The 27866-nt window shown below is 55.9% G+C and overlaps 1 protein-coding gene across 8 annotated transcripts in view; it reads right to left on the bottom strand.

Moving 5' to 3' along the window:
- The window catches only part of UMODL1 (uromodulin like 1), a 69442-nt gene extending 42139 nt beyond the window's left edge, over nt 1–27303 (bottom strand). For 4 of the 8 annotated variants that reach the window (XR_014823952.1, XM_084989778.1, XM_084989775.1 and 1 more), the window contains exons 1-2: nt 10261–10368; nt 9469–9609 (exon numbers count right to left, since the gene is read on the bottom strand). Coding sequence is in view for 4 of the 8 variants with exons in the window: in XM_005670375.4 (XP_005670432.3) it covers nt 9469–9609; nt 12226–12412; nt 15031–15152; nt 15664–15825; nt 21338–21580; nt 25725–25800 (931 nt within the window). In the remaining 4 variants the exon portion in view is untranslated. Of the gene's footprint in view, nt 1–9468; nt 9610–10260; nt 10369–12225; nt 12413–15030; nt 15153–15663; nt 15826–17561; nt 17714–20773; nt 20900–21337; nt 21581–25724; nt 25801–26163 lie in introns of those variants that run through there. The other 4 variants (XM_084989774.1, XM_005670375.4, XM_084989773.1 and 1 more) reach the window with 4 other exon arrangements.
- Nucleotides 27304–27866: the final 563 nt, after the last annotated feature.

Here is a 27866-nt window from a genome sequence, read left to right as displayed (position 1 = left end):
CCTCCCTTGCTCAGGGGGTTAAGGATCGGGCGTTGCCGGGAGCTGCGGCGCTGGTGGCAGACGTGGCTCAGATCCCAAACTGCTGTGACTGTGGGGTAGGCCGATTCGACCCCTAGCCTAGGAACTTCCACATGCTGCAGGTGGGGCCCTAAAAAATCATTAATTAATTAATATGCTGGGGGTCCCTGGATCACTGGGCTGAGGAGCTGCCAGGTGGGCATTGCTATGGCTGAAGAAGTCTTAGGGGCATCTGCCAAAGCTGTTTAATTAATCACAGAGCTCAGGGCCTCTCATCCAAAGAAGTAAATCTCTTTGAGGAAAGTCTCACCGGGCGAGTGTGCGTTTAGCCCTTTACCCAATGTGTTACCTTGAGACAGAAACAGACCCACAGAGAGAGAACAGACCGCGTTGCCAAGGAGGAGGGGGAGGGACTGGGAGTCTGGGGTCGGTAGATGCAAACTACTACCTTTTGAGTGGCTAAGCCATGAGGCCCTGCTGGACGGCACAGGGAACCGGGCGAGACCGTGATGGAAGATAATACAAGACGGCGAATGCATATACATGCGTGACCGGGTCACTTCGCTGCACAGCAGAAATTGGCACAACACTGTAAACCAACTATACTCTTTTTTTATGGCCACATCCGCAGCATATGGGAGTTCCCAGGCCAGGGACTGAGTTCGAGCTCCAGCCGCAGCGACGCTGGATCCTTTAACCCACTGCTCTGGGCCAGGCATCAAATCCTCGCCTCTGCAGGACCTGAGCTGCTGCAGTTGGATTCTTAACCCAATGTGCCACAGCAGGAACTCCCAACTATACTTTAATTAAATGCATACATATATATAAGGTATAAATATATATACAGATATATAGCACCTTGAGGCATCTGCAAGTGTCTGGATTCAGTAACGATTGACCAACTACAAGGGCAAGTTCCTACGGTTTGACATGTCCTGCGCATCTTCCAGGTACCCAGCGCTGCCCCAGCCAGGGATGGAAACAAGGGTAGATTAAGGCCCACAGCAGTTCCAGACACCTACACAGGAGGTCCAAGCCGGCAATGGGGGGGGGGGCCGTCATGGCAACAGTGGGGATACAGGGCCGTGGGGGCGCTCACGGGGCTGGGGGCACCCCCTCCCGTGAACTCCATCAGGCTGCTACCCAAGCTACCACCGGCTCACTCAGAGCTCCCACTGGCTGAGCGCATATTACTCCTGTTACTCCCAACAATACTTGGGAGGTAATAATACTTGGGAGATAATAGGTTCTCCTATGATCCCATTTTACAGAGGATGAACCTGAGGCCTAGGAAGGTCAAGCAGAGAGCCAAAGGCAAAGCTGTCCAGTAAGTAAAGGCAAAATTCCCGTGCCGGACTCCTAACCTATTCCCCCCCCCCCCCGGGAATAGACTGGATAATGACCTCCAAAGGGAGCAGCTTTGGGGAAAAGGGCCTTCCGGGGCAGATAAAGTTCAGGATCCTGATGACCGCGGATGATCCAGGTTGGCCCTCGAGGCCATCACAAGACAGAGTCGGGAAAGGGGACACACAGAGGAAGCCACGTGCAAAGGGCGTGGGGGGAAACTGAGGACGTTGGCCTTGAAGACAGGCGTGATGTGGCCACCAGCCAAGGAAGTCGAGCAGCCCCCAAAACAGGGGGACAGCAAAACGGGGGGCTCCCCTAGAGCATCCAGAGGGAGCCCTGCCACTCGTTGTCTTGGACGCAGCAATACTGATGGACGCTTCTGCCGTCCAGAACTGTGGGAGAAGAACCTTCTGTTGTTTCAACCACCAGGTCTGTGGGCCTCTGTCACAGCCGCCCCAGGAAATGAGTCGACCTCTGGACTCTTCTTTAAGTAGTTTTCCAGGCCGCGGTTGGCTGGATGGCAGGACTTGCCGGAAAGTTCTGTGTTGCTGCAAAACTGGCCACCGTCAGACTTACGAAGGCTGATTCCTCTTCTGGAGGACAGACGTTGAGCTCCTTTAAACCGGAAACCATGCTGACCCTGTCTTTCCTGTGACCTGGATTTCAGGTCATCAGGCAGAACACTGTCTGTCCTGGCCTTAGGCTTGGCCACGTGCTTCCATCTTAAAAGGCGGCCCCCGAAAATAAACCCAGCTCTTGCCTGGGTCTGATCCCAGGGCACCGCTGCCCCGTGGCCCTTGCAGGCCACGACTGTGCACCTGAACTCAGGAGTGAAGCAGGAGGGATTCTCTGTGTCCACAGGGCTGGGCCCTTGTTTCTCGCAGGCAGCCCTGACCTGGGCCTGACGGGGCAGGAAAAGGACTGCTGAGGACTCGGCCCCCACCCTGATCTCACACGTCAGGCTCTGCCCCTCGAACCCCTGGGGCTGTCTGCTGAACCTTGTCAAGGTACCCACACTGAGGATTCGAGCCAAGATCCTGGGTGTTCGGTTGTTGAAACTCTGGTTGTAGGTCAGGTTTGTGAACTTGAGCAGCCATTCTTGGCAGCCCGGCGGCCTCTCCAGGATCAGCCTCATCTTCACCAAGGGACCAACTCACAAGAGGGTCTTTAGGGAGCTGAAGAGCCGTCAGGCTCCAGCTGGGAAGGGGACCGTGTTGGAGGGAGCTAGGACACGCTTCCACTCCGTCCTCAAAGCAGAATGCGTTCCTGGGACATTAAGCGGGAACCGGGCAAGATTTCTTATGGTTTGTGTTTTGTGCAAGAATCCAGCTGCCCTGCGAGTCATTAATTGGGTGACGAATTTCACAAGAAAAGCATCTGAGATTTGTGCTGTCTTTTCCACGGGTTTGTACCCCTGACTTATTCCAGCAGATTGCTCATTTTTTATATTAGCTTCTAAATTTAAAACATGTGCTGTTTTCCCTTAGCAATATGCAATTGGAATTCACTGGAGAGTTCTCATCTGGAGACGCCGGCTTTGTCTTCTCTGCCCTGTTGGAGGGAACCGGGCCTGTGCCCTTTCCCTGCTTGTGTTCAGTTTACCTTGAGGGGCAGCGGGGCAGTGTGGCTGCTGTCTCCTCCCAGAGTCTGACGTTTGTTCAGATGCCCGCGCCGAGTATTTTCAGTAACTGTATCCGACCTTCTAGTCTCACTGGGGGGACAGGATGCTCCCCGCCAGAGGCCACAGTCCAGAGCACGTAAAATAATCCGCAAAGCTCTGCAGGCACGTTTGAGCACGAGCCTGGTTCTAGGCAGACAAAGCCCTGAGGCACAGGAGAGGAGCGCTTTGTTGCCAGAGGTGGGGCTGGGAGGTGCTTCTTTCTGGAATCCCAAACTTTCGGCATAGCCCCCACTCACGCACCCCTCTTCCCTTCAAGGGAAAGGGACGTGCGGATTAAATGGTGAATTCAAAGTCAGTTGTGACCGGGCTCTGCATGACCACGTCGCAATGCTACCAAAAGTTCTGGTTTTTAGAACGGATGCTGGAGGCCACCTGAAAGCCATGAGGGAAGTACCTGAGAGCGTGACAGCATCTCTGTAACACGCCACTCTTTCTCAACCAGGGAAAATTGTAATTATGAAAAGACCAGGTCACTTCTTGGAAAATGTTACATGGTAAACAGCAAGCGGAGAGAGCAGAATGCAAAACTGCACATGTGGCAGGATTTAAATAAGGTTAAAAAAAAAAAAAAACTGGGAGGGAAAGGAACAGGAAAAAAAATAAAAATAATTTGCAGCGGTTCTGAGGCTTGCGGGGGGCGGAGGGGGGGGGACATATCCTTCCCCTGGGGTTAGAATGGTGGTAAAGTAAATACATCAGATTCTTGAATGAGAAGAGAAAGTCCTAGCAGCCAAGCGGAAGCAGGTGTATCTGCCTCTGGGCTGAACTGTTTGAAAGGAGGTACCGAGTCCGTCCAAAGCCTACTCTGCAGCCTCCTCTCGGGCCAGCCCCAACTGTGCTGCGGGCTCAGATGTCCTGGGGAGGCTAGTGTCCACTTACCGGATGCCCCTCGCCCACCAGGCCACCACTCCGGGCCTTTGCCCCAAGTCACCAAGCCTGGGATCAGCTGCTGCACGGACGGAAAATCCCACCAGGAGCAGCCCTCCCCTAGAGAAGAGCGGTGGCACCTCAGGCCCCGCCCCCTTCACTCTCTGCTCCTCCAGCCCCAATGTCTGGGGCTTACCCTCAAGGTCACCCCCTGTCTCAGATGACCGACGGGGACTTGGCCATCACAGCGCCCTGCCCAACCCGGTCTCCGCAGAGCCCGTAACCCTTCAGCCTCCTTCCCAACTCCATGGAAATTTCCTCGATGGCTCACTGGCTAAGATGAGTCATATGCCCCCCCACCTGCAAGGGAGGTGGGAAAATGAGGTTTTTTCAGTGAACACGTTTCCACCCAAAAGCCCATCTGGACGGTGAAGGAAGGAGAGAGTGGACTGGGCGTCTGCCGGGCCCCCTCTAGTCGATTTGCCCAGCAGCAGGGCACACCTGAACACAGATGTGGGGGCTCCCAGCAGCGGCTGGGTGCCCCAGAGCTCCTGCTTTGGGCACTGTCCCGCTCAAGTCCACATGCTCATCACCTGCCCAGCGGCCGCAAGAGGAGGGATGACAGGTATCATGGGAGAACAGGACACAGCAGCCCATGGAACATAAAGAGCCTTGTCAAAAAAGAAGCCAGAGGCGTTCCCGTCATGGCGCAGCAGAAAAGAATCCGATTAGTATCCATGAAGATGTGGGGTCAAACCCGGGCCTCGCTCAGTGGATTGCAGTGAGCTGTGGTGTGAGTCACAGATATAGCTCGGATCCTGAGTTGCTGTGACTGCGGTTTAGCCGGTAGCTTTAGCTCCAATTCGATCCCTAGCCTGGGAACTCCCATATGCCCTGGGTGTGGCCCTAAAAAGACCCAAAAAAAAAAAAAAAAGGAAGTGAGATCTGGGTCTGACTCTGTGATGCCTCTATCTTAGGGCTCCTTAACCTGTATGGGGCCAGAGACAGGCCTTGTATAACCAAGCAGGGGACGTGGTTATGGAGAGCCCTGGGTACAAACCAGCAGATCCCAGCCCGTGGGCAACGGCTGGGCCGAGGGAGCCTGACCCAGCACTTACAAGAGGAAATGGAAGTGGAGGGGAGACTTCTGGATTCGAAAATAACTTAAGAGATACCATTACTAACTGGTGGATCCGACTTAAGCTACAACTCGAACAGTTAAAAAATTATGAAAATGGTCCCATAAGAAAATGGGCAGAAGATCTAAACAGACAATTCTCCAAAGAAGACATACGGATGGCCAAAAAACACCTGAAAAGATGTTCAACATCACTCATCATTAGAGACATGCAAATCAAAGCCACTGTGAGGTCCCACCTGACACCAGCCAGAATGGCCATCCTCAAAGAGTCTACAGACAATAAGGGCTGGAGAGGGTGTGGAGAAAAAGAAGCCCTATTACACTGTTGGTGGGAATGTAAATGGGTGCAACCACTGTGGAAAGCAGTCTGGAGAGTCCTCAGAAAACTAAGCATAGAACTCCCATGTGATCCAGCAACCCCACTCCTGGGCAACTACCCAGAGAAAACCATGACACACAAAGACACATGTACTCCGATGGTCACTGCAGCACTATTTACAAGAGCCAAGGCATGGAAACAACCAAAATGTCCATGGAAAAAGGAGTGGATCAAGAAGATGTGGTACAGGTACATGATGGAATATGACTCAGCCATTAAAAGGAATGAAATAACAGCATTTTTAGCAACATGAATGGACCCAGGAATTATCACGCCGAATGAAGTCAGTCACACAGTGAGACACCAACATCAAACACTATCACTTACATGTGGAATCTAAAAAAAAGGACACAAAGAACTTCTTTGCAGAACAGATACTGACCCACAGACGCAGAAAAACTCATGGCTTCCTTTGGAGACAGGTTGGGGGGTGGGGGGAATGCGCTGGGGGTTTGGGATGGAAATGCTATAAAATTTGGTTGTGATGATTGTTGTACAACTATAAATGTAATAAAATCCACGGATTAATAAAAAAAGAAGAAAAAAATATGAAAATGGGAGTTCCCACTGTGGCTCAGTGATAATGAACCCCACTAGTATCCACGAGGATGTGGGTTCCATCCCTGGCCTCACTCAGTGCGTTAAGAATGTGGCATTGCCATGAGCTGTGGTGCAGGCTGCAGATGCGGCTTGGATCCTGTGTTGCTGTGGCTGTGGTGTGGGCTGGCAGCTGCAGCTCCAATTTGACCCCCTAGCATGGGAACTTCCATATGCTGTAGGTGCAGCCCTAAAAAAAAAAAAAAAAAAAAATTATGAAAAAGTTGAGACCATTAGAAACTTCAACACACTGGATATTTGATGATATTAAGGAATTACTGTTTTGGTTTTTAAATAGGGACAGATGAAGTGATATGAGGAAGTGGCTTCAAAATAACGGGGGAGGGGGAGGGAGGGCTGATGGGGACGGGATCGGAGCCAGGCGGGGTCTGGGAGCATCTCGGGCTTATTTGTTATACTCCTCTCCCTGTGTGTCCATTTGTCTGCAGTGTTCTAGAGTAAAAATGACACGTCCTGTGGCCCTGCCACGTCTGCACCACAGGAGGCCTGCCTGGTTCTGTCCCTGGTAGCTGGTCCCATCCTCTCAGGTCCGACGCCACCGGCCTCCTGGCTCCTGGTTTCCATGGACACGCACCGCTGGGCCCTGACCTGACTCTGTATAGCTTCCCGTGGCTGCTGTGATGAATTACCACATTGAGTGGCTTAAAGCAAGAAAAATGGGCTCTCCGGCCCTGGAGGTCAGGAGTCTATAACCAGGTGGGGGCAGGCCTGCGTTCCCTCTGTTTCCTTCCTGCTGCAGCCTCCAGAGGCTCCCCCGCCCCAGGGTGGCGGTCCCCTCTCCACCTGCCAGGCCAGCAGCACCGCTCTTCTCCCGTCCCTGTGGACCCTGGCAATGACACTGGGGCCCAGATGGTCCAGGACCATCGGCCCTCTTGATGTCCTCAGCCTAATCCCACCCGCAGAGTCCCCTTGGCGCTCAAGGCGCCACTCACATGGTGCGCGGGGACATGGACTCTTTTGGGGACATCGCCCAGCCCTCCACACCCCTCCTTGTCCCTTGTCAGCCTCACGGCTCCCTCCCACACTCCTGAAGGTCACCCTGTCTGTGGAGTGGCCCTGGCCACTGCACCTGAGATGGCACGTCCAGGCCCCAGCCCACCTGTCACTTTCCTACGTCGTTTTTCTTCACGGCAGAACTGTCACTCCATATTCTGTGTCTGTCCCTGTCTTTGTCATCTTCCCCACTGCCCTCTGCATTCCAAGGGACTGGGAGCTCGTGGACACTGGAGAATCACCATGAAAACAATGCCTGGTGCATAGCTGGTGCTCATGAAAAGGTGTCCCATATTTAAATAAAACTATAAATTTCTCATTTGCCTCCAAAAATGAAAATAAATATAAATAAGATAAAATGTGTCCGTTAGTGAACGGACGCCCGCCTGACCCTCACCACCCGTCCATGCTAGTGGAACCTTCCACCTGCTGACCCCCCACTCACCATCCCAGCTGCCGGCCAGGCACCTGCACCTGCAGCCTCGCCCCCCGAAGGCAGCCCTGCACGCTGCGGGCATCATGCCCCCCTGGGCCGCATGCCGGCCACTGGAGCAGCTGCAGGAGACCGTGATCCCCAGCCAGGGGGAAGAAGAGAAAAGAGATGCCAGGGCGGCTGCCCAGAGGAGAGGGGGCTTGAACTGGGTCCCGGGGCTGCAAGAATTAGCAGCGTCTCTCCCACGGCCCACAGGTGTGCTTTGGCATGCCCATCTTTGAGAAGGACCCTTCTGGAAGCCCACCTGTTCTCCAGATTCTGCTTGGTCTCTCTGAGCCACTTCTCAGTAACTGCCTGTGAAGCATCACCTCTTCTTGGCTCCTGGATGCTGACTTTCCTGTGTTCTTCCCGCCTCACTCCATCTCTGCACACACCTCCTCCCGTACTGACATCTAAGTCCCGGGGTTCCTTCCCTTCTCCCGACCTTGCCCGTAGTCCAGATGCCACCTGCACACCCAAGGTTACTGCAGCCCAGCCCCACCTCTGAGCTCCAGCACCAAAGAGCCACTCAGGCAGCACCTGCTGTGTCTCCATTTCACCCCCTCTCAGGGTAAAATGCTACTGTCAGAAGCGCTAATAATAAGCTTCGTCTTCCGCAGCTCCTGCAGAATCAGCCATCTCTCCATTGCTAGACCAGGACATGCCACCTTACTGTCCTCTTCCTCTCCTGCATCTCCTTGGTCACCAAGTCCCACAGCTTCAGTCGCCGAAACGTCCCTTGACCCCATCTTCCCCCACTGCCTTCTCCCGCCTACACTGCAGCTCTCCGCACTTTTCAAAATACAGTTAGTTGCCACTTGGAGCCCCTCGCATGCACCAGCAGCTGGGACACGCCTGGCATCCATCAGCAACCCAGCCGGCACAGAGCCGGGACTTCCTTCTCAGTGTGTCCACCAGCACTCAGCACATTTTTCACCATCTAGGTTGACCGCACAATTCCGGGTTACTCCTGGCGCCTGGTATAAGCAGCAGTCATGCCCTTTTCACTCTCAAGAGGGTCCCCCTTAAACAACAGAGTGCACAGGCATCCTATTTACACACCAGCATGGCAGGCACCTGGCACGTTCTCTACTGAGTTTCCAGAGAGCAAAGCTTATGATCTATTCATATGTGTTTTGATGACCAGCACCTGCCACAGTGAATGGCACATAAACATCTGTAAGAACGGTCCCCAGGAGTTCCTGGCGTGGCTCGGTGGTTAACGAACCCAACTAGAAACCATGAGGTGGCAGGTTCGGTCCCTGGCCTCGCTCAGTGGATTAAGGATCTGGCGTTGCCGTGAGCTGTGGTGTAGGTTGCAGATGCAGCTCGGATCCCATGTTGCTGTGGCTGTGGTGTAGGTTCCAACTAGACCCCTAGCCTGGGGAACCTCCATATGCCCAGGTGCAGCCCTAAAAAAGACAAAAAGCCAAAAAAAAAAAAAAAGAATACCCTCCCATAGCACAGGGAACAATACCAATTTTTTGTAATAACTTATAAGGAAAAAGCTGAACAAGATTACAAATATATATATATAACTGAATATATATTATATATATATATAACTGAACCACTGTGCTGTATACCAGAAGCTAACACAGCGTCGTAAGTCAACTATACTTCAATTTAAAAAAGAATAGGAGGTTCCCTGATGGCTCAGTGGATTAGGGGTCTGGCACTGACACTGCTGTGGCTCAGGTCACTGCTATAGGTCACTGCTGAAGTGCAGATTCAGTCCCTGAACCAGGAACATTCACATGCCATATGGGCATCCCCCCCCCAAAAAAGGAATAGCCCGTCATGAGATCAGAAATTCTCAAAAGAACCAAATGACTCCTCTGCCCAGGGGACCGCCATCCCCTCTGTGCAAGAGAGGGTCCCGGTGGTCTGAGGACTGCCTGGCCTGGGAGATGCCGAGGCCTTCCTTCCCCACCTGGAGAGCCGTCACCCACCTTCACACGTGCCGTCCAGCTTCTGGGGACACAGGGTCGGCGTCTCGGGGTGACGGGCACAGTGGTAGGAGCCCTCTGTGTTTACACACGGCTCCCCTCCGGAGCAGGTGTTGAGTTCGTCGTGGGAACATTCATTCACGTCTGTTGAAAAGGAGGAGCAGTGGGGACGCTCATCAGGGACATCCATTGTCCTCATTACCCTCCAAACTTTTTCACAGGAGCAGAGGAAGAGGGTCAGGCTGAGGTCCCAAGGGCCTCTGCACGCCCTGCTCTACAGGCCCCATCAGCCCCCAGCCCCAGTCACTGGGGCAGCTGGTCCAAAGCTCAAGGCACTGCTCTGGGTGCTTGGGCGGCTGCTGTGGGCTCAGCAAATCACTTCGGGGCTGTGCTGAATCTGAAATGATGGGGTCTAGGGAGTTCCCGTTGTGGCTCAGCAGAAACAAATCCGACTAGTATCCATGAGGATGCAGGTTGATCCCTGGCCTCCTTCAGTGGGTCAGGGATCCGGCGTTGCCGTGAGCAGTGGTGTAGGTCACAGACACTGCTTGGGTCTGGCGTTGCTGTGGCTGTGCTGTAGGCTGATAGCTGTAGCTCTGATTCGACCCCTAGCCTGGAAACTTCCATATGCCACAAGTGCAGCCCTAAAAAGCAAAACAGAAAAAAGAAATGATGGGGGCTAGACCTCCTCCCCAAGCATCAATCCTGTGGACGGCAGTGCCTGGACAGAAATGGGGGCGGAGCGGCCCCTGACGGGCAGGAGGGGCCTGGTCCTTCCACGGCCCCCTTACTCGCCTATGCGGTGGGAGCACCCAGGACTGCCGGACAGGCTTCTCCATGACCAGGACAGAGCGAGACAGGCGGAGGTCACATCTCCACCTCATCAAGGCCAGACGGAAAAAGGTCATCACGGCCCCCACGAAGCACCCACCCCTCTCTCGGCCGCAACGAGAGGCTGTGGGTTCTGCACCAATCACAGCTCTTCGTGCTGCCGCCCCTCCCCTGGAGGAGGTTTACTGAGATGTCCAATCAGAGACGCGCGTCCGCTTCCGCAGCATCCAATCCAGAGCAAGCCCCACCCCCTCAGCCCTCCCTCACCTGCGCCACCCGGTCAAAGCCACAGACCCTCACGGAGTCTCTCTGTGTCCCGCTGAGGTGCTCCCAGTCCCCGCCCTGAGCCTTCCCTCTCCTTGCTCCAGATTCCCGTGGTCAGAACAGACAAGACAGGCACTTTGCTTATTGGCGCGGCTCAGTCTGGTTTTCAGGAACATTTGTGGCATTGGAAGGGAATTAATTGCCATCATTAGAACGTTCCCTGGGTCCCAGACCCTGGCATGGTGACGTGTGACCTTTAGTGTCACAGAAGGAGCTTCCTCAGCTAGAGCAGCCCAGGAATGCAGCAAACTGCCGATGCCTCCTGTTGTGGCAAAGAAAGTTCCAGCCGAGCCCAGCCTCTGCTCACGCACTGCCCACAGCAAAGCCAAGCCACTGAAACAGGCCATGTGGCCCACAGCCACACGTATTTCCTATCTGGCCTTTTTTAGAAAGTTTACCGACCCCTGATATAGATTCTCCTTCAAAAAAAAAAAAAAAAAAAAGAATGAAATAACACCATTTGCAGCAACATGGATGGACCTCGAGATTCTCATACTAAGTGAAGTAAGTCAAAGACAAATGTCATATGTTATCACTTATACGTGGAATCTTTTTTTAAAAAAATGATAGAAATGAGCTTATTTACAAAATAGAAACAGACTCACTGACTTCAAAAACAAACTTATGGTTACCAGGGCGGAGGGCGGGGTAGGGATGGCCTGGGGGTTTGCGGATGGCACAGGCACTCTGTGGTCTACGGGACGGAGGGGCCACAGGGACCTGCTGTCCCGCACAGGGAGCTCCACCCCATATTCTGTGGTCATCTGTGTGGGAAAGGAATCTGAAATAGAGTGGATGCGTGTCCATGTATAACTGAATAGGAGTTCCCATGCTGGCCCAGAGGTAACGAACCCAACTAGTATCCATGAGGACACAGGTTCAATCCCTGGCCTCGTTCAGTGGGTTAAGGATCCGGCATTGCCGTGAGCTGAGGTGTCGGTCACAGATGCGGCTCGGATCCCGCGTTGCTCTGGCTGGGGTATAGGCCGGAAGCTGTAGCTCTGATTCGACCCCCCAGCCTGGGAATTTCCATATGCCACAGATGCGGCCCTAAAAAGACAAAACAAAACAAAAAAAAGTATAACCGAATCACTTAGCTGTACAGCAGAAATTATCATAAATTATCATAATGTTGTAACTCAACCGTACTTCAAAAAAACTTTTAAAAATGAAAAGAAAAAAAAGACCAGGTAATTTCTTCCAGAAACACATCTGTGGGCTTTGCCAAACTCAGCTTTGTGCAAATTCTGCCGACAGAGCCTTCTGGATGCAAGGATGCTCTTGGTGAGGCTGGGGAAGAGGCAGGAGGGGAATTTGGGAGCTGGGGAGACAGGTCGTGCCTGCGCTGCTCCAGGATGTGTCCTCTGGCCCCACCCGGAGGGAAGGAGAAGCTGGGCCTGAGGGGCTGCGGAGGCGACAGAGCGGGGAAGGAAAAACGACACCGGAGCAGAGCCAGCTCCCGACATTCTGGCTTCAGAACCTGGAGTTCAGACTTCGGGCCAGGATGAGCTAAAGATGGGTCGGGCCATCCCTCGCCTGCTGGGTGATTCCTCACTCCTGCGGTCCCCGCCCCGCACCCCCAGGGGACACCGACCGAAGCCCCACCTTGCACCCGGACGCCAATCACTTCATAGACGCGCTTCACCATGCTGTCCAGCGCCGTGGAGACACGGGCCACCGGCACCGGCTGTGGCAGGCCCAGCAGCAGCCGGGACACTGTGGTCGAGGTGTCCCCACCGGCTGAATGCAGGTGGTAGACGGTGGCGTTCAGTGGCTGCAGGGCACCGGTGACCTGAGAAACCAGAGTCAGGCTGTCACATGGTGGAAGAGTGCTTCCAGGGGACAGACTGGGAGACAGAGGCCCAAAGATGTTAAAATTAATTGTAACACACACACACACACACACACACACACACGCTCCATTCTCCTGTGCAGAAAAAAAAAAAAAAAGGCAAAACCTCTACAATATTTTTCTTTTGGTCATCATTCCAATAAAAGTCCTGCAAAGCAGATTATAAATTCTTTGGGTTGAATTGTGGCTCCCCCCTAAAGCTCTCCATGCTGGGGTCCTAAGCCCCCAGAATCTCGGAATGTGGCCCCTTAGGGGACAGGGCTGTTGCAATGTACGTGGTGAAGGTGAGGTCGTTAGGGCAGCCTCCGTCCAGGATACGTTGTGTCCTTATGCCAAGAACTTTGGACACAGACGGACACTGGGGAGAGGCCAGGGAGCCACCTGGAGCCGACCTCCACCTGCAAGCTCTGAATTTGCTTTATGGCAGCCCCAGGGAGAAACCCCGGGCAGTGGCACCCCTGGGCCCCGCCCTCGCGACTGATGACAGAGAGTCAGGCCTGGAATTAGGGAACTAGACATCAAGCCACAGCCTCACGTTGTGCACGTCAGCTATTTTCTGAAGTTGAATGATCCCTTTTCTCATTTCATATGAATTCTTTTTGCTCTACTCTAGTATTTCAAAGTCTCAAGCTACAGTTTGCCTTGCGACACCGGGCCAAGGAGCGTGGACCACCCAGGCAGAGGAGCATCAGGAAGCAGGCTTTGCCAGGACACCCCCCTCCACCCCCGTCTCCATCGGGACCTGAAAGGGGCTGGGGGGGCACTGGGTCCCAGACCCTCCTCGGCAGACCTGAAACCGTTCCCAGGGAGGCAGACCAGGAAGCCAGCACTGGCCTCGTGCAAATCCCTTAGTCAGGCGCCCAACACCTGCTGCGGTCAGAAGCCCGTGTGGACAGGCCCCTCCTGTGAGGCGGAGCACAACCCACACACCAGAGGAAACAGCGGGGACATGGGACAATGACGTGCAGCAACCAACAACCACAGCAGCTCAGAAGCGACACGTATGAGCATCATTTAAAGATCTTCACGTGCTGTCTACACCTCACAGCCACTGTTTCAGGGAGAACTATTTCTGTTCAATGGAGGAGACATCGAAGGCACAGAGAGGTTAGGTAACTTGTCCAAGGTCACACAGCTGATGAGTGACAGCGTTGGGATTTGAATCCAGTAGTCTGGCTCCAGAGCCATTCTTTACTGGGCAATTAGGCATCTCCAACCCTCCAATGAGCTAAGAAAAAAAGATCACTTCCACCTGGGGCACTGAAGGCTCCTGGGTCCAGGCAGTGTTTGGAAATACCTCTCAAGCCCTTTTACTGGGCGGCCCAGAACGAGGTGAGGAGTCCGCCGTCTGTTCTGGGCCCACCCCCACTGACTCTGAGTCTGACATTGTGACACCTGGGACACATCTATGGGACCTGACAGTCAGCCAGGCCCAGCCACACAATGTGTGGGGCCTAGCACAGAAGGAAAATGTGCAGCCCCTTGTTCAAAAATCAAGCATTTCAAGAGGCAAGAGCAGAGCATGATGGGAGATGCAGGGCCCTTCCAAGTGGGGGTGACTGTGTGGGGTCACCTCCCCGTGAAGCTGTCCTGGGGTCACACCACCACCCCGGGAAGGCATCATAGGGTGGTGACAAGCAGCGTCTGCCCCCTGCTGGGTTCCCCGGACAGAGGGACACAGTGCATGAAGTTGTCCTGATTGGCAGGTGCTGCCGAGGCGTCAGAAAGTACCCACGGCCTTGTCCCTCGGGGGACCTGTGGCGTCCAGGACAGTTTTGGTTGTCACAGCTGGGCATGTTTCTGTGTCCTGTGCATAGAGGCCAGGCATGCTGTGAATCCTACGGGGACAGGCAGCACCAAGACAAAGAGCCACCAGCCCCAAGGGCGAGGGGGAGGAGCCCGGTCTGCAGGCTCCTTCCAGGCACTTCCAGAACGTCTTCAGAATTCCCGAGGTGGGGGCTGGAGCTCCGGGGCAAGGGGTGCATGAGGACACAGCTCTGGGCAGGGTGTCTGTGTCTGGGGAACTTTTGTTTAAGTCACAGACCCTGTAAGGGGGAGAGGCTCCATGCTTGACGGGGTGAGCCTGAACGCCCTGACCTCAAATCGCGCCCAAGAGTGTGTTTTATTGCATGAAAATCCTAGCTCTTAGAGCTTTGGGTCTTTTTCGTTGTTGTTGTTTTGGCTTTGCAGGGCCACACCTGCAGCATATGGAAGTTCCCAGGCCAGGGGTGCAATCAGAGTTGCAGCCGCCGGCCTATGCCACAGCCACAGCAACACCAGATCCAAGCCGTATCTATGACCTACACCACAGCTCCTGGCAACCTGGATTCTTAACCCACTGAGCAAGGCCATGGATCAAACCTGCATCCTCATGGATACTAGCTGGGGTCTGAAACCACTGAGCCTTGATGGGAACTCCCTTAAAGCCATTTTTAAGTAAGAATTCACATTTGGTTCAGAGTCAGGCTTTGGGGGTCACACATGGAACCCCTCCCCGACCGCCAGCTCCCAGCTGCACACCACCGGGCACCCTGCAGGTGCCCCCCGCCCCCACCTACCATGGAGTGCAGGAGCCTCATGTGATCCAGGAGTCTGGGGTCCACCTGCAGGAGCTCCTGGAAGTCCATCTTCACCAGGACCGTCAGGTTGTACCAGAAACTCGCCAGCTTCCTTTCTGGAGCTGCAGGAGGGCGCTGGGTGAGCCTCAGGCCCGGGACAGGGCGGGGTTCCCTGGGGCCACACTACACAAATGTATGATGTGTTATGATATCTAGTCCCTATTACAGATTTATATATATTTCCTTCGCCCGGCACCTTGACCAGCCACTTCTGGGAGTGGGCACTGAGGGCCAGGCCATCGACCTGCTGAATACGGGTTCTTGAGAAGGATTTGGGTCCCCATGGGGCAGCCTTACACCTGCCTCCTCTGACACAGTTCAGTTCCCAGCGAGCTCCAGCGGGGGCTCCGAGGACCTCCCCCGGGTTCCCCTCCCCCAGACTTGGGAAACTGGGGTCCTTCCCTGCTCTCCCAGAACACCTTCCCTGCCCCGGGGCCCAGAGAGCGGGCCCCGTCCATGAGAGTCAGTGCTGGATTTTGATGAGTGAAGTGTCCCCTCCTCCCAGAGCAGGGCCTGGCCCCGCCCCGCTCAGCTTCCCGAGGGAGGCCTGCTCTGCTCAGGTCTTAGCCCTACCTCCAGGCGTGGGAGCCGTGCAGACGAGGGCCCCTGACACGGGGCAGCACTTCCGGAGTCCAGGGCAGTCCACATCCAGGGTGCATGGCAAGGTGGACGCTTCTGGCCCCACCACAGGGCAGATTCCAGGTCTGGATGCAAACTCCGAAGACCGATTCCGGGCTGGGGGGGCAAGTGACCAGTCATCAGGACGGTGTTGGCAGCAGCGTCTTTTTTTTTTTTTTTTTTTTTGCTTTTTAGGGCCGCGCCTTTGGCCTATGGAAGTTCCCAGGCTAGGGGTCAAATCAAACCTGCAGCTGCTGGCCTACATCACAGCCTCAGCAACGCAGGACCCGAGCTGCATCTGAGAATTATACCATAGCTCACAGCAAGGCCGGATTCTTAATCCTCTAAGCGAGGCCAGGGATCGAACCCACATCTTCATGGATGCGTCAGGTTCTTAACCCACTGAGCCACAATGGGAACTCCCAGCAGCAGAGTCCTTGATGGGCTGCGTGATGCTGCACCTGGGTGGCTCCTGGCCCTGGGTCGTCTGGGGTTCCGAGGTGCACGGCACAGCCCTCTTGAGAGCCGTGGCCAGGCCCGGGCAGCACTGTCCCACGTCCTGCAGAGCATCCATCAAGGGCCATCTGCTCTGACTCTAACGAGCCTGACCGTCTCTCCTGGGAGGAGGGAAGCTTCAGCTGGGGGCCCGGGGGCCCCTTTGCTCTAGGCCTCCGGAGCCCAGGTACGGGGACCTCCACCAGCTTCCAGAGGCCCCCTTGCTGCTTGTGTGCTAACCCCTCACTCACTCACTCACTCATTCAATATTTATTGGGCACCTACTGTGTGCCAGACATGGTACCAGGGCCCAGGATCCAGCAGTGAGCCAGAGGGCGAGTCCCTGCCTTCAGGACACTTAGACTCCGGCAGACAGAGGCCAGTATACAAATAGAAGTACTGAAAGCTTTGGATGAAAGCTTCAAGGAAGAAGCTAGGGCCCGGTGGGGGGCCGCCTGGGGGGGCCAGGGCTCTGGCGGGCAGCCATCAGAGAGCAGGCTTGATGCCCGACAGGCAGGCAGGCAGGCAGGAGAGTGTGCAAGGAGGCCAGAGGGTCCCTGGGACAGAACAATGACACTAGGAAGTAAAGGAAAATCCAGACAGAGTGTGGATTACAATTAACACTGTGCCAGCGCCAGCCTTTCCCAGGACCAATGTGCTTGGTAACCGACGAGCTCATGTTAGGGACCCCGGGAGAGGGGGACTCCACTGTCTCCAAATACTTAATCAAAAACTATTCTAAGAGTTCCCTGGTGGCTCAGTGGGTTAAGGACCCAGTACTGTCACTGCTGCTGCTCAGGTCGCTGCTGTGGCGAGGGTTCAATCCCTGGCCAGGAACTTCCATAGGCCATGGGCACAGCCAAAAAAAAAAAAAAAAAAAAAAAACCTAGTCTAAACTAAGAGGTTTACAGGCCACCAAGAAAAGCTGGCTTCCAAAAATGCTCACTTGATCGCAACAGAGGGCTTTTGAGTCATAGCTCGTCTTAATTTGGAGGCAGCTGGAAACCCCCTGTCCCTACCCCCCCACCCCACCCCACCCCCAGGGCTGGCCGGCTTAGAGAGCCCAAGAGAACACTCCACAGCTCCGATTTGGTAGAAAGTCAAAAATCTGCTTCTCCTTCTCTAACTTGATGCGAACAACGAGCCAGGACCGCCCAGCGCCTGGCCACCCCGGGTACCTTCTCAGTTCAATGAGCCAAGGGGGAGATTTCCGTCTGAGCCACAGCCCTAAAGACTCCCCAGGGCGGGGGAATAATTGGGTAGTAAGCCTTCCTCAGCAGCCTCCTGCCCCACAGGGCCCTGGCCACCAGCCTGGGGGAGACGGGAAGTCTGAGGTCGGCTCCTGGTCCCGTGGGAACCTGGGCCCCGCTGACGATGAGCCCGCGGAGGAGGCAGGCAGGGCAGGAACCGGGCGACGGTGCAGATGGTGAAGGTCCACTGAGGCCCCAGCTCTGCTCCTGGATCCATCCTGAGTTTTGCACCCAACTTGGGTGTAGCAGCAGCATTATTTGTAACAAAGAACTGGAAACCGCTAGATGTGACAAGGTTGGAGGCTGCCTCATGCGGATCCAGCCTGATGAGGTAATGCCTTGTGGCCATTAAATCATGCTGGAGAACACTGCTTGTTGACACCCAGAATGTTCCAGATAAACCCCCGAGTGGCCAAAGGGTGCTACGACACGTCTCAGGGAGGGTGACCGTGCTTTTGTCAAACATGCGCCCTGTGTGAAACCAGAAGGCAATTTGAACAGTCGTTATTCTTGGGGCAGGTGGGGGCCGGGAGGCTTGGGGCCATTTCCCTTTGTCCTTTTCTTTGTTTTCAAATTTTCTACACGACCTGCACGCTCATTTTTGTCCTTGTATTTTAAAAATATACTTAAATAAAACAACGTACAACTTACTGCATTCTAAATATTGGACTTAAAAAATTTGGAACGGGGGAGTCCCTCCGTGGCTCAGCAGTTAACGAACGCGACTAGGATCCATGGGGACACAGGTTCGATCCCTGGCCTCGCGTAGTGGGTTAAGGATCCGGCGTTGCCGTGAGCTGTGGTGTAGGTCACAGATGCAGCTTGGATCCTGCATTGCTGTGGCTGTGGTGTAGGCTGGCAGCTGCAGCTCCGATTCAACCCCTAGCCTGGGAACCTCCATATACTGCAGGTGCAGCCCTAAAAAGCCCCCCCCCCCAAAAAAAGGAAGAAAATTTGAAAAAGTCATCGCACGTGTTCTCACATGGCTCCTCCCTTTTTAGGGGATTGGTGCTGAGTGGGAGGAAGAGGAAGAAAGCGGGCTGCAGTGGCTGCTGCGGGAATGAGACCCCTGAGCTGAGAGCTTCAAGTTGCCAAGACGCAAAGCAACCCAGAGGCCCTGCCACGGAGCAGAGCGTCTTCTGCCCCCCTCCTCTCCAGACTCCCAGGCTGTGTCCGCACCCACCACGTCCAGGCTTGGCTTCTGCCTCCTGCTGTGCAGATCAACCAGCGGGTCTCAGCAGATCTTTTGCTGAGATTTCTCACTTCTGGTCCCAAAGACAGCCAGGCTGTCATGAGGCATCTCTGAGCCAACGTTGATCAAACGTGCCAGCTTTGATCAGAGGAGCCAGGCAGGGGTGGAGGAAGCTGAGCTGCAGGTACCCATGGTGTAAACGCTTGCAACCCAGGCACTTCCCAGCTGCCCACGTGGGGTCCTTGAGCTCAGAGACGCGGAGACAGACACTCAGCGTGGCTCTCACAAGCCGCAGGAGCGCTGCAGCCCCCACCCCCTCCCCCGGGTCACATCTCAGGCTCTGCAGCGGCTGCAGTGCCAAGCGGGACGGGCACAAGAAGGGACGGACCTTCCTGAGCAGAAGTCCGATGGGACCCGTGCCCGATATTCCTCGTCACTGCCCCCCCCCACCACAGCCCCCTTCCTCAAATGCCACAAACAGAATCGGACGGGGGTCAGGACACCCAGACCCAAGTTGGCGCGATCTTAGTTGGGTCCGCTGCCGCCCACCGTCTGTCGTGACAAGGATTCTCCCGTGGGCCTTTGTAGGACGCACCTGATGGAGGTTCCTCTCCCTCTCTCTCCTCCTGCCTTCTGGGCTCCTGTCTGCCTCCCTCCAAGCTGCTCCTGGAGTGACCCTGATCCTAGAGTGACCCTCCTAAGGCCCAGGGGGCCTGTGCGCCCCCCGCCCCACCTCAGCCCCCTCCTTGGGCCCCGCGGACCTTCAGGGTGCGTCCCTTCTCTCGCCCCCAGCACACCCCGCCTCCTATCCCCACTGTCTCCGCACCAGCCACCCCCGACCGGCGCGTCCCCAGAGCAGATCGGCCCACTCTGTCTAGAATGTTCTGGGCCTCTCCCGCCTGGTAAGTTCCTATTTAAAGGCGTTAATGGTGTAAAAGTGGGGAGGAGCCCCATGAGAGGCTGGCTCGTTAAGAGGAAGAAAGACGAGCAGCAGGTGTCTCCCACGGGGAATTCACTTGTTACAGAAGAGACAGCTTGGCCTGGGAGGGGCGGGGGGTGGCACTCAGCCTCAGGTCCTCCAGGCATGTGACCTTGCCAGCCCCTCTTCAGGTGAGAGGAGTGTGGCCTCGGCAGGCGATGGCAGACCGTGAGGGGTGGTCCCTCCTTCTGCTGGTCCCTCCAGATGCTCCCAACTGGCAAGGTCCCCCAGGCCTCCCGGACACGGGCCCCACCCCCAGGAGGAGGGGCAGAGGGTGCTCCCAGGGCTGGGCAGCGCCTTTGTCACAGGGCCCTCGGACACAGGGGACGTGAAGAGGGGGCCGGGGTCACCCCGGGAGGGACCCCTTAGACTCAGCACCTGGGCAGGATCGCCAGGGGACAGGGAACCGCAAGAGTGTACGATGGGTGCCAAGCCCCGGACCTGAGGCCAGCTGGCCCCTTCTGGTTTTGACTTGCAGTGGTGTCATTTTAACACTCCTGTGAACTGCTCAGCCCCGAGCAGTCCCGTCACCTCTGAGCCTGGCCTCTGAATGGGGTCAGGATGAAGTGTCAGCCGCCCCTGTTCCCTGTGGGCTTTCGGGGCACTCAGGCTGACCGTGTGCCCAGCCACGCAGCCTCCTGCAGGGTCGGACTGGCCCAAGACTCTGCATCCTGGGGCCCCTGGTGCTGGGGGGCGGATCCCAGTGTGTGGCATGCATGCCCCCGCCTGCTGCTGTCCTGGCCTCGGGCCCTGGGGACCGTCCTGGGGGCCCCCCTGCACCCCTGAGCTGGTGCTTTCTGCTCCTTGGAAGCTGCAGCCCTCCGTCTCAGGGTGCCCAGCCGACACCCCATGGAGCCACGCCCTTCCCACTTCCACCTCCACCTCCAGGCGGGGGCAGGGGGCCCTTCTGAGTGTTCAGAAACTCATGGTAGCTCCGGTATTGACTCAAATCTAACAATCACCGCCACCCCCACACATTCACACATGCCCACGCCCACATCCTCTCCCCTAGAAGAGGTTCTGGAAACTTCCTTCAGGTCAAGAGGCTGAGCCCTGAACTCCCACATGGCCCCGGCCACCTGGCTTCAGACCAGCCTGGCCCAGCCAAAGCCTCCCTGGGAAGTGCCCCAAGCATCCTTTGAAACTCACTGAGGAAGTAAGAGGAGGATGTGGGGGCCTCTGGGCAGGCAGGGGGCACGTGGGGGACCCTTCCCATCACTCTTACAGATTGGGGTTCAGATTAGGATTTCCGGGCTTGTAGAATGAAGAGGCTGCCTGCCAGGAGGGAAGAGAGGGCAGCGCGGGTTCTCAGACTCGCTGCCTATTTGAATTGCTCGGGGGGCTTTAAAAAAAATCCCAGTGCCCAAGCGATGCCCCAGACCAAATCCAACCCGTCCCTGAGAGGAGACCCAGGCGTGAGCATTTATAAAGCTGCCCCCAGGACACCAGTGCAGTCAGGTCTCAGAGCCACCCGCCCAGACAGAGCTTCTGGAAGTGGGGCCTTGGGCCCCAGCATCAGCACCACCCGGGAACCTGCGCTTCACCCTGACCCTCTGGACCTGACACCTGGGCTGGGGCCAGAGACGTGTGCCTGGACCGGCCCTCCGGACGACCCTGCTGCGCCCTGGGAACCAGAGTTCCAGAAAGATCTGGTCCGTTCAGGGTAAGGGCGAACGCGAAGATCCCGAGACGCGGCCGGACGCCCACACTCACGCCGGACGCAGTAGAGGCCCAGCTGCTCGTAGCCCTCGCAGCAGCGGGTCACGTTCCTCCGCTCGAGCACGTCCACCGCCAGGTAGCGGGTCCTGTAGACGGTCTTGGGGCAGCGCCGCCAGGGGATCCAGCCGCCGCAGGGAACGTGGGTCAGGCGGGACGTCTGCGCGGCCTCCACGCTGGGGATGGTGTGCGTCTCGCTGTAGTTGCACAGCTGGTAGCCCAGCAACGAGAGGCCGCTTTCTACCGGGTGGGGGGGGGGGGGGCAACGGGTGGGGGGAGGAGAGACACGAGGCGGGGAGACAATGGGGTGGACAACAGGGTGGTGGGGGGAGGGACAACGGGGAGAAGAGTGGGTGGTAGATGCCAGTGTCAAACCAGTTCCAGGGCTCTTCTGCAAGTCCTAGGCTTTGGGGAACCCGCCACCCCTGCCCCCAGAAGCCGAGGCAGCAGTGCAGACTGAAGGAATAAAGTGTAGGAGTTCCCTGGTGGCTCAGTGGGTTAAGGATCCGGTGCTGTCACTGCTGTGGCGTGGGTTCAGTCCCTGGCCTGGGAATTTCCACATGCCACAGGCACAGCCAAAAAAAAAAAAAAGAAAAGGCATCAAGTCTGAACGGCCACCTGCACGCAAGGGCAGTCCTCCTCCAGGGGGCAGGAGATGCCACACCTGCCTGACCCCCGGCTCCTGTACCCACGGCCCTGACACTGCAGGAGGGGGCCACAGAGGAACCAAGCATGTGGGCTCCTCACGTGTCCTCTGACTCTGCTGGCTGGAGAGCCCTGTGCTCGCCTCTCGGCTGCACAGCCGAGGGGAATACGCGGCAGTTCCCCCAGGGACCCCATGCTGAGGCCACCGTGTGCTGGGCACACTGGCGATGGCGCCCTAGATGGAAGACACACACACACACACACACACACACACACACACACACACACACACACACACACACTGAGCACACGTGAGACCTTCATAGGTGGTAAAGCTCAGCCCGACTGCAAGGCTGACCCTGTTCGGTCACCAGCAGGAGTGAGGGCACAGTGCCCATAGTAGGACCACATCCTCCCTGGCTGTGACCCTGTGTCTTACCAGGCCCAGTGTCTCTCACCTGGAGCCTGGTTCATGCACACAGATGCCCATGGCCTCCATCAGCGTCATCACCTGGTCCTCGAGCTCCCACGGTGCCCACCACCTTCACCAGCCCTGTGCCCTCTGCCACGGACCCACTTCCCATGGGGTGCCAGGATGTCCCGTCTGCCCAAGAGCAGGGGCTGCCATGGACGGAAAGGCGCCCCGCCTCGGATTCATGTTGAAGTCTTACACCCCAGGGCCCGGAATGCGACCGTGTTTGGAAGTAGGGATTTTTGCAGGTGAGGTTCCGCTGGAGTAGGGCGGCGCCTGGCCCAGGACAACTGGCATCCTTATCAAAGGGGAATTTGGAGGCAGAGACACGAATGAGCACAAGGAGACGTGATGTGAGACGAAGGCAGAGACCAGGGGGATGCTTCCACCAGCCAAGGAGCAGCAAGATCACCAGCAAAGTCCTAGAAGCTGGGGAGGGGCTGGGACCGGATCCGCCGCCCCCACCCCCCACCAGCCGCACGAGGAACCGGCCCTGCCAACACCTTGACCTGGGACTTCTGGTCTCCCAACTGTGGGGACATAAATCTCTACCATTAAGCACCGCCACCGCCACCCCTGCCAGTCTTTGGGACCTGGCCAAGGCAGCCCCAGGGCAGGGACACGGGGGCCCGTGCAGTGTCCCCAGACTTCACGGTCCGCAGGGGACCCACTGCAGTCATGGGCTTCAGTGAAGGAAAAGTGAATGGTTTCCAGAACTTCACATTTTCATTTCCTTGTTTTTTGACTGAGTCCATGGCACATAGAAGTTCCGGGGCTGGGAATCGAACCGGTGCCACAGCAGCAACTGGAGCCACAAACCCAGGACAATGCCCGCTCGTTAACCCGAGGTCGCCGGGGGAACTCCACTTGACACTTCAGATACTGACCCTTGGAGCGCTAAGCTTTACGACACGGTGCAGCCGGCAGGGAGGTTGCCCCTGTTATAGTGCCTACCCTTCCGGGAGAGGCTGGGTCTCTGGGCGGGAACTTGGAGGGGGCAGCAGAAACCGTCTTTATCCCCAGCACCAGGACGGCACCCCCGAAGATCCCCGCCTCTGGCCTCTCATGCGCCCACAAGCATACGGAACGCGAGACTCGGGCTGGGAACCCCCAGGAGGAAACGGGGCCCAGCCGGCTCTCAAGCCCAGGCTGGTGGGAGAGGCGGCTGCCGAATCGGGCGTTGAGTCCCATCACCGCAGAGCGAGCCCACGCCCAAACCACGTGGCGGCCTCCCCTGGGGTGGCAGGGCCTCTGGGAGTGGACACAACCTGTGTTCACCCAGGGATGGGTCCCAGTAAGCTTTGGGAGGGGCTGGGAGGCCCCTCGCTGTGTGGGGTGGGACAGGAGAAGGCGCCTTCTGAGGTCAGAGCTCAGAGGTGACAGGAGAAAATGTCACTAGCTGAGCGAGGGGGCAGAAGAGGATCAAGCTTCCTGCGTGGAGAAGCAGGTGAGGCCAACCCACGGGTTATTTTTCATCTTAAGTGAAGACGAGGTGCCAACCGCTAAGGAAGGTTGCTTCCCAGTCTCCCGAGAGCCGCTGGGCTCCACCGGGTCCCAGCAAGGTCCCAGCTGCTGGTTAGCAAAGCCCTCCTGTGTGTGTGTGTGTGCACGAGCGTGTGGGCGCACACACACACACACACACACACCTCCTTCCAGGCAAAATGGCCCTCAGAGCTGCTTGTTTTGCTTTTCACTTTCTGCTGGACCCACGGAGTCCTCCTCGAGCCTGGCTTCTTGGCAGAGCCCAGAACAGAAACCTCGGAGCAGAGCCCTCACTCAGCAAATCCTTTGAGGAGCACAGGCGTCAGGCCGCCTGGCTTCTGGTCCCAGAGGCAGGAAATCTGAACACTCTGCTGGGTCCTGGGATGAGCAAACCTGCATTCGCACCAGCTTCCCAGATACCAGCTTAGTGACCTTGAGCCCATGTCACGCCCTCTCGGGGCCTCAGTCTCATCATTTGTAAAGTCGTAGCTACGTCTGGGGTGGCGGGAGGACTAAAGAAATCACGCCTGTAACTGCAGCATGTGGCACCTGGGGGCAAACACGTGGCTCCCTGACGGAGCACCGAGCAGCGGCCAGGACCCCACCTGTGCATGAAATGTCTCCTGAGATCTCCTCTGGCCTCCGGACACTCCTGCCTGCTCTCTCCTGAGCTGTGTGATTTGCACCTTACTCATTCCAAAGAAAATACCAAATTTTTTTTTTTTTAAGCATAATTAATTTTTTTTAAAAAAAATCACAAATTCCTTGCTTATGGATGAAAAAGTTTTAAGCTGGTTCAAAACTGAAGTTGATGGTAGAAAGGGAATGAGTCTGTGTGAATTCTCGGCTGCATACTTTCTTTTTTTCTTTTAGGACTGCCCCTGTGGCATATGGCACTTCCAGGCTACAGGGAGAATCAGAGCTGCAGCTGCCAGCCTATGCCACAGCCACAGCAACGCGGGATCCGAGCCACCTCTGTGACCTACACCACAGCTCACGGCAACATCAGACCCTTAACCCACTGAGTGAGGCCAAGGATCGAACCTACGTCCTCATGGTTCCTACTCAGATTCCTTTCTGCTGAGCCACGATGGATTCCTGGAGGGAGATGATTTAAAGGACTTGCAACCTCGGTTCTCAGAGACCTGGGGCTTCAGAAATCCAGCATGTCTTCAGCAGCTGATGTGAGCCTCTCTAAGGCCGTGAACCTGTGCCTGGCCCTCAGCCCCCATGGACCACCTGCATCCTCGTCCACTGCAGAGGAGACGGGGCTCCAGAGCCCAGTGCGAGTCGAACCTCCACTTCGTGGTCCCACCTCCTTGGCAGGGACAGGAGGTCTGAGCCAGGGTCAAGGTCGGAGGTCGCCCTGGAGGAATCCTGCCCGCAGCCGGCTGGCTGTGTAGCCTCAGCCAGCCCCTGACCACGCTGGGTTTCCTAACTAATGGGTCAGGGTTCTAGAGACTTCGATGCTGAGTCCCTGGGAATTCGCTACTCAGCGGGGCTGGCGGATCTGTAGCACCCACACCACGAGCTGAAATGCAGAGTTTGGGGCCCTGCCCAGACCCACTGACTCAGACTCAGCATTTGAACCCCACCGACCGACCCCCCGAGCAGGTGGTTCGAGAGCATCCTACCACGTCTCTGTGGTTACAAGGAGGTTCAGCCAAGAAGGAAGAGACCCTGTCTCTCCAAGCAGACACATCTTTGGCTGCCTAGCCCTCGGCTCTGCTCCCAGGGGGCCCCTCGCTCCCCCAGCATCACCCACACTGAGCCCCGACCCCTCACCTGTGAAGCCGCTGGCCTGGCTCTGGCCTACGGCGCTGACCAGAGCCAGCAGGGCCAGCCCGAGGGTCCTGAGCATGGTCGGACGGTGGTGGTGGCTCTGGGCCTCTCGTGAGTGGCAGCGCAAAGGGGCCCGGGTCACCTGGGCCCAGAGAAGGGGCTCTTTTTCTCGCCTGCTCCGCCGACCGTGGCAGCGGCTTCACAGAGTGCACTGTGGGAGCGGTCCCTTATGCCTGCCTGTAAACACCTGCCACCGCTGCGGCCATGTCCCCCGGGACCCCTGCGAGTCCCAGCCCATTCTCCCTCCAGGCAGATGGCATCTTTCAGGAAAGGTGAGTCGCCGAGTCCCTGCTGCATCGCTGGGGCCCATCTCATCGTTACGCAGAAAACACATTTCAGACCCGAATCTGACTCCCTCCATCAGTACAAAGTATTGCCTTACCTTATCGCCGGGAACTGGCAGGAGAAAACAGCAGCAAATCAAAGTGGCCCATCAGACTCAGAAAAGCATCCTTCTCTCAATTGGACAATACGGATCAAAAGCCGTAAAAATGTTCCTCCGACCCGGAGACCTCTTCCTGAGGCTCGGCCTGAGGGCCATGGAGCTGCAGGCTGAGATGTTCATCGCTGGCCAGGATTGAAAATGGCAAAGCCTCAAAGGGAGCCTTCGTAGGAGGCGCCGGGGAGTAAGTCATTACAGAGCACCTGGACGTAACACCACGCAGACCTGTGTTCCCCACGAAGGCTTTTAGCAGCGTGGAAATAAGACCTCATCATGTGAAATCAGAGCCTCACACACACCGGTTTCTAAAAAGGTGACAAGCCCACAATTACATAAAAGTGGGCCCAACCCAGAAGAGGCCAGAGGAAGAAAAATCATTGTGAGGGCAGTCAGAAGGAGAGCTGATTTATGTCTTGTTACAGTAGCCACACGTGTTGTGTGAAATGGATTCTTTAAAATTTTGTATCAAAGACTTTCTAGTTGATGATGCTTTCTCATTCCTCTGCTAGGTTGTCTTTCTTTGCTTGAAATAATTTTTTTTTCTTTGCTTTTTGCAGTCACATCTGAGCATATGGAAGTTGCCAGGCTAGGGGTCGAATCGAAGCTGCAGCAGCCTGCCTGTGCCACAGCCACAGTAATGCAGGACCCGAGCCGCATCTGTGACCTATGCCACAGCGTGTGGCAACGCCAGATCCTTAACCCACTGAGCGAGGCCAGGGATCAAACCCGCCTCCTCATGGAGACTTGTCAGGTTCTTAACCCACTGAGCCACACGGGAACTCCCATTGCTGGCTGCAATTTGTAACAGTAGATCAGGCACCATGATTAACATGAGGTGAAAATCTCATTCATTCTGCTGAGGAGACTTTCCAATAGGATAGCAAAGCCCCATCTTGACTGCCTGGTTCTGAAATATAATTCCTCTGGGTTCAAAACACGAAACAGTTCTGTCCTGAAGCGCTCTTGTAGCTTAACTTCCAGACAACGCCATGCCATGTCTTGTATTCTCTGTAGGTTAACCTCTGAGATGATTAACTGGTGCATTTGCGTGGCTAATGACTAAATGACAGATGCCAGGACAAGAAAGGGAAAAAAGGAGCTGGAAATAATTGCGCCGTTAAGGGGCTTAGCCCCCGTCTCCCGGGAGACGGTCCCTTTCATAGCAACACAGCGCTCCCTGACTGACTCATACGCGATGCTGCGCTCACCGAGGTTCACAAAAAAGTTTCAGGAGCGAGGGAATCATTGTTAAGGCTAGAATATAAGATTCCAGAAGATAAAATCCACTGAGCACAAGCAGAATACATGAGAAAACCACTCTAATTAAGGTGAAGCTGAACATTTAAAAAGATAAGGGAATCTATTATAATATGCTATTCTCTCTTAGAACTTTTGCTCCTAGAACATGGGAGCACTTTTATAAAATATGAAGGTGCCATCAAGGATAATGTCATATTTTAAGACTTGAAATTGGCCCCATGCACCATTTTTCTCGTCTTCAGAAGCGCCCTGTGGCATACGTCCCTGATGCCCCTTGCCCAGATAAAGAGACTGAGGGTCCAAGACGCCATGCAGCTGGAAGACCACATTCTTCACTGAACACGCCCTGCCTGGCCCCCCTTCCTACCGGGAGGACACCCAGC

This window comes from Sus scrofa, chromosome 13 (genome assembly GCF_054392235.1).
Source record: "Sus scrofa isolate SSC_HxYL_T2T_F1_AM1 chromosome 13, Sscrofa_HxYL_maternal_Yorkshire_Landrace_v2.0, whole genome shotgun sequence".
NCBI lineage: Eukaryota > Metazoa > Chordata > Mammalia > Artiodactyla > Suidae > Sus > Sus scrofa.
The sequence above is the reverse complement of the archived record's forward strand: the minus strand, read 5'-3'. Positions and strand labels throughout refer to the sequence as shown.